At 43.2% G+C, this 7054-nt stretch overlaps 1 protein-coding gene across 1 annotated transcript in view; it reads right to left on the bottom strand.

Moving 5' to 3' along the window:
• Positions 1–7054, bottom strand: part of LOC102379804 (sodium leak channel non-selective protein-like) — a 74714-nt gene that overhangs the window by 41815 nt on the left and 25845 nt on the right. Inside the window, 2 exon segments of the mRNA XM_025193201.1 lie at positions 3039–3143; positions 6125–6292. Coding sequence (XP_025048986.1) covers positions 3039–3143; positions 6125–6292 — 273 coding nt within the window.

The following is a 7054-nucleotide window of genomic DNA, read 5'->3' on the forward strand; positions in this document are numbered from 1 at the left end:
ATACTCCAAAGGCCTTCAAGAAACCCACATGACATTGGTGGGTACATTTTATCAATCAGGACTTGGTTTTAACTGTTGACATAATGGTTGCATCCCATTATTATTTCCCTTTACTTCTGGAACATCATTACGTATGTATCTTTTTCATGCCTTCCTCAAATACCTGGAACTCCCTTCATTTTTAAATCTAATGACAATGCTTTTCTCATTCAATTACTCCCCAAAACACCCTTTTTCTACAATCCTCCCAGTGCTTCTTACAACAAATAACCTCCAAAGAATGAAGTGTATAATGTAGAAGAAAGTGAGATGGAAAGACAGATATCGCTCACAGATTCAAGGCTGGAAATGATTTGTGGCACTCAAATGAGAAACGTGCAGGAACAAAAAAAATGTTCCCCGTGTTGCAAGTTTGCAGTGCCGGGAGAAAATTAGACCCCTGGATATCCAGGGGTCTAAAAAAATTGATGTTTAAAAAAGCGGCACAGGGCACAGTCCCTGACTGTGCCCTGAGGCAACTGGAGGCTGAATCCTAAATAGAGACGCTTTCGATGTGAGAGCATCTCTACGGTAGCCCCTTGCCCTGCTGCTGAAACACGTGGCCGGTGAGACCCCGTGTTTCAGCACCAGGGCTCCGGTGCCAGTGAGTAAGGGGTTGGGGGACTGGAGGAGGGGACCATGTCGGGGATATCAGAGATATTTCAGTTTTCCAATAGGGAACACCAGAATTCCTGCTAGGGAGGCCAGTGGCAGGATCCTGCTTGCTCAGAGCTGGCCCCTTGGACCCATCTGCCTGTGGCTGACCTTCAGGACAAATGGGGCCAGGAGGACATGCTTTGACAGTTCAAAGCAGGCCACCACACATGGAACATCTTTTGGGTGATAGCTGCCCAGATGGCCGGGCAGGGGGCACAAATGGCAGTAGTGCCGCACAGAGGCCAACCCTTCAACCGCAGTTCACTGGCAGCTGGCCCAGAGGGGCAGATGCCTCTACTGGCTCTGCAGTCCCCATCCGAGTCTGGCAGGTGCACAGCAGGTCACAGCCAGGCAGCATCCCCCAATGCCAGATGGCTGCAGTGGGTAGAGGGTGCAGGGAACTCTCAGGGCTGCTTCAGCAGTCCAGCTGGCACAAGGGGTAGTGTCCCCAAGTACCAATTGGCTGGGGCCCAGAAGCTCCCGGGCGCTAGTAGACCTGGGCTACTTGCCAGGGCAGCATTTTTTACTGCTGGGGCCAAGACAGGACAGCTTTTTATACTGCTGGGGACAACACAGGTGCTGGCCCTGGGCTTTAGCTCCTGCTGGCTGAAGATCTGGGAGGAGCCAGGCAAGGTTATTGTGCCCCAAGTGGCACAACTTGCTCCACAACAAAGTGCATGTCCGAGCATATGCACTGAAGCAAAAAGCCCCGGCTCAAATTTGCACTGCTTCTATTTGAGCTGCTGCAAGAGCACATACTTGCATGTGTGGATGCACCCGTGAGGTTATTTGGTGTACATATGTACACTCCTGTAATGGACTGTACCTCCAGGGGCAGCCATGGAGGCCCCAGTGGTTACACTACATCTTTCTTCTTACTCTGGTTCATGGGTTTGGCCTTCCTTCTTGTCTGCCATGCTTTGATAGATGTTTAAGTTAATATATATTTTAGGAGGCTGCATTCAGAGGAACAGACTTTGTTTTTGATGATTTGTTCCACTATAAGCAAGGCCCTTTTTCTCTCTTGCCGTTTGCCCTGCGCCCCTGGCCCTGCCTGGGCTTCAGGTTGTTTTGTTTACATCTGGGCTTCAGCCTCTTATTCCAGGCTTTAGCCCCTCACAACCCACTGGGCCCTGAACCCTTGCAGGGCTCTACCTGGGCCTTAGCCTTTCATAACACAGAGCATCTTCCAGGCACCACATCTATGGCCTCTTGTTCCTTAAGCCACACCAAACCTCACAGTCAAGAAAAACAAAACAGGTATCTCTTTATAGACAGCTCCTTGCAAAGCTCTTCATGGAGATCTGGATCAAACTGAGCCTCCAGCCCCAGGCTCAGGCTTATATGATGACCCTTGCCTCCGCCCTGTTTTGGTCACCTGGCCTGACTCCCTGGAGAAACAACGACCAAGTGCTGCCAATTACCCAAATCAGCAACAGGGCTCTCAACCCCTGTATCAGCTGCCCAAAGCCTTGTAGCTCTATTTTCTGCAGGCTGCCTTATCCCAGCCTGCTTTCTTCAATACTGATCTTTCTTCCGTCTTGTAGCAGGGGTAGGAGTCCCCTGTTACAACCAAACAGCTGTCCCACGTGGCCAGGTGAGGCCTTCCTTTATCCTTGTTTTCCCACTCCCTACTGCCAGCAGTAGGTACTGCAAAGATATGCTGGAAAGGCTCTCGTCCAGCCTCTTGCCTGGATGCCACACTCAGCCCCTCATGTGCAGCTGTCATAATTTCCCCAGCATGGGCCAGCAATAGTGCTAAGTATCTCCCCCAGGCAAGGCAGTGCATAGCTGGGCCAGCCAAGCGGGTCCCTGACATGCAGAGCTCAGCCATGGCCAAGTTGATAAGGTACTGCTGTAAGTTTGTAATTTTGATTTAGATGAATGCTTTATTTCTCATTTTTAGATTAATATTCCTACTAGTGCATACACAATAATATCATTTTCAGGTTGGATGTCTGGGAATGGTCATAGCAAAAGGTAGTAACCCTACATGAAGCAAATTGAAGCATGCATACTGCTTGTTGTTTCCAATTAATGAGTTTCCAGTTTGTTGACTGTATTGGATTGGCTTTGAAACTGGCTTCCCTTTCTCAACAGATATTGTAAAGCACAATCTTCTGGCCCAGATTATCTGCACCTCTGATTACCGGTATTATTAGTTATTTAGACACTTGTGTTATCAATTCCTGCAAGTGTAAATAGGAAGGTCAGATGAAGCCTGGGCTGAACATTTGGCTCAAGGCATGCACACTGTGTGTCCTTTTTGTTGTGACTCCCATATGTCTTCCCCCTTGCCCAAAGGAACATACTGGAATTCAAAAGCAGAAAGCAGTTCTTACCCTTGCGATGATGTGTGGATCATTACATTTCGCCAGTTTCCCAGCAAAAAGCTGAACTCCAAAGCTTGCAAAAACAAGCATTAATGTCAGCAAAAGTATGGACACCTGGAAAAGTGATATAAATTTAGTCACATTTTTTTAGACAGGCTTGACATGAAGGGCTAAAGTCTCAGGTACTAGGTCAGGGTGAGCTTTTGGTGGCATAGAATCAACTGAAGTATGGACACACAAACAGTTTAGTAGAGAGCGGAAGGAGGTGGTTTACTGAACTTCAGCTGCTCTGCGGCAACTGTCTCTGTGAATACTCTTACCCTGTCATCAATGGAAGTTAAACTATTGCACCTTACCCCTCAATGAAGTAGCAGGAACTTTTATATTTCATTTCCACTACTCATGACTAGGGATCCTGGTTTTCTCTGATAAAAAAAAAATCCCAATTTTTGGATTAAAAAAAGGAACCCAAAATCCACATTTTTCCATGATCATTTAATTTTAATCACAGAAAAATGTGGATTTTGGGTTATTTTTTAAAAATTGAAAATTGGAGATTTTTTTTATCAGAGAAAACCAGGATCCCTGCTCATGACACTTCTAACTGACCTGCATTGGAGCATTCAAAAATCCAATATTTTGAAAATGGCATTTTACAGTGACTACCTGCTTGCCTGCCTCTGACCTAAGCTGAGTAATTTTGGCCAGCAGCTTGAAAAAATTGCCGACCACTGCCTTACACTGTTATTACCTCTGTAATTCCTTGAAGCCCTAATGATGGAGCAGGACGCCATTGGGCTAAGTATCCAAACACTCTGGCTAAACTTTAAGCACACAAGAATGCTCATTAACTTCAATAGGACATATCATGTACTTCAATATGTGCTTAAGTGATTTGCTGAATCAAGTCTTATTCATTAAGCTATTCTGCCTTCACTAATTCTCTGATCCTGTAACTCAAAAACAAAATAACAGTCATATAAAAATAGCGTTTACATTTTTTTTTACAGAATGTAACAGAGAAAGGAAAGTTAACAGAGGGTCTTGTGGAATCACTAAATCATTAAAAATAAGGCTAGAACGGACCTTAGGAAGACATCTACTCTAAGGCCCTGCTCAAAGAAGGATCATCCCTGTCTGAATCATTCCATTGTCTAACTTGCTCTTACAAATTTCCAAGAATGAAGATTTCACAACCTTTTAAAGTAATCTGTTCCAGTGCTTAACCACTATAGTTAGAAACCTCTTCCTAATATCCAACCTAAACCCCCATTGTTACAATTTCAATCTATTTCTATTTGTCCCATCCTCTGTGGATACAAAGGACAGTTGAACACTATTCCTTTATAACAGTCTTCAAATCCAAAGAGTTGTTATCAAAATGGTCCTTTTTTTTCTCCAGGCTAAATGTTACCAATTATTCCAACCTTTCCTAACATGTTATGCTTTCTAGACCTTTAATCATTTTCTGTTACTCCCCTTTGGACTCTTTCCAATTTGTCCTCATCTTGTTTGAAGTCAGGTGGCCAGAAATAACATGGTATTGTAATGAGGCCTTACCAGTGCTGAAAAAAGTAGAAATGTCACTTCCTGAAACATACATACCATGCTCATGTTAATACACGCTTTTTTTGAAATAATATTACACTTTTCACTCATATTTAGCTTGTGATCCGCTATATCCCTAAATTCTTGAATCCTAATCTCGTCCTCCACTGGTTTACTTTACCATTTAGGTTGGTGTCATCTACAAACTACCTAAGCATACACTCATTCTTCAAGTCATTAATGAAGATATTGAGCAGTACTCAAAGGACCCATCGGAGACCTGACTTGATACTGGGCTTTACTGCAACTGCTAACACGCACACCAAAGATGGTTGACAATTTCCTGTTGATATCATCATGTCAGCCCTCAGGAAGGGAGTCAACCCTTACTACTACAGATGCCTCCTCCCAGTTAGACACAAACCATTGTTGCTGCTCTCTGAGCATGTTTTTGCAAGCAGTTATGCACCCATGTTATAATAATTTCACCTAGACCTTAGCTTACTTGTTTCCCTATGTATTTCCTTAGCTTACTTACAAAAATCTTGTGGGAGTCAATGTCAAAAGCTTGGCTAAAAACAAATTATATCACATTCAGTGCTCTTGCCCATCACCTTGTCATAGAGGGAAATCAGGCTGGTTAAGTAGGAATTGCTCTTGCCAAATCCATGTAAGCTCTTCCTTATCACTTTCATCTCTACGTGCTTAGAAATAGATTCTCTGATTATATGCTCCAGTGTATTTCCAGATATCCAAGTTAGATTGACTGGTTTATAATTGCACTCCTGGACTCCTGGAGTCCTTTTTGCTTTTTGTGAAGATCGGCATTAGATTTGCCTTTTAAAAAATCCGATTCATCTGTGCCCCCTTATTAAGTGATTTAGGGTTAACATTAAATTATAACCAAACATGGTATAAATGAATACATGGGATAACATATAGAAAATAATACTATGAAATAGCAAGACTTTATCTAGAAAGCTCTTATTCATTTTGTCCATAATCCTATCATGCTGCCAGGTTTTATAATGTGGTCCCAGAAAAAAAATGGGGAAGGGTGAAAGTGTTGGTCTTCCTAGAACAGCAATATGGGTTTTCTGAGATAAGGAAATATTGCTGGGATCCAATACCAGGAATAGGAATCTTTTCACTTGCTCTACAGAAATTATGCCCTGAGAGTCAAGATTTACTTTTATTTCTACATACCTTCCAAGGGCCTGACACTTATCCTCTTCTCCCAACTAGAACCATGAATATTGAGAGATCTTATGATCCCCTCAAATTCTTTTATCTACAGATGGACTTTATACTATCAACAAAGTTATTTATTGAAGAATTATTAGTAATAAATTAAAATGTGCCGTTTGTATTGTTAATTTCTATTTTAACTTGTTGCTGCAGTGGTAATTGTACAACTCATTTTTCCTGTGAGGTTTAAACAGAAAGCAATTGAAAAAATGAGACATATTAAAGAACAGACTACAGAATCACAATGTTTATCCTGCTTCACGTTATGTAATTGTGGAAACAAAACAATTTGAACATACCAGAAAGATTTCCTTGAAGCCACTAAATAGCTCACGCACAACTTTCCTCATTTGTGGCACCAGTTTGAAAATTCGAAGGGGCCGCAGACATCGTAATACCATTAAGAGCTGAGCTCCAGATTTAGCAGGAACATTCTGAGGCATCCAGCAAAGGAAAATCAAGCTTACCTTGGAGAAGAAGGTGCAATGCAATGTATTATAAGATAGATTATAACACACCTGAACTTCCACCCGAAATTCTAAGCACTCCTTAAAAGAAACAGCAAGATTATCATGATGCCTTTGACAACACTTGATTTGGAGAAGGGACATGGGCTATGAGTGCCCAGGGCATGAGCCTGACACTACCTAAGAAGTGAGGGTGCCAGAATGGAGGGGGGAATGCCTCCTCCTCCTGTCCCCCATCCTTCCCTGCACCTTCTGTGCAGTGGCTCTGGCAAACAGCAGCAGCACAAGAGCATATCAATGACTGAAGAGCATTGTGAGGAATGTACTTTTGTTGAGTGGCAGCTGGAGGGAATACTGAAAATCCCTGCCCTCCCTTTTTTATTTAACTGCTGAAAACAGGAGGGTTTTTGCTGACTTGACTTGTGTATCTGCGGCAAAAAAATGAAGTGAAATTTCCTCTTCAGCTGCTGGAACTTCCAGAGCTAGAGCCCTACAAAGAAGGTACAGGGGAAGTGGGGATAGCCAGGACTTCTCCAGGCACAGTCCAAGTCAGTTAGATCCTTTGGACTCCCCTAGCCACCATGCCAGAGTCTCTCTCTTTCTCTCTCTATGACTTGATTATTCAATTATGTATACAAAGTAAACAGGAGATACTGGGTTGCTTGATTCAGGCTAGAGACTTGAACATGGGTTACTACCATCCCATCTGAACACCCTGATCACCAGGCTCTCTCTCTCTCTCTCTCTCTCTCTCTCTCTCTC

Source organism: Alligator sinensis, unplaced genomic scaffold (genome assembly GCF_000455745.1).
Source record: "Alligator sinensis unplaced genomic scaffold, ASM45574v1 scaffold473_1, whole genome shotgun sequence".
NCBI classification, from domain to species: Eukaryota; Metazoa; Chordata; order Crocodylia; family Alligatoridae; genus Alligator; species Alligator sinensis.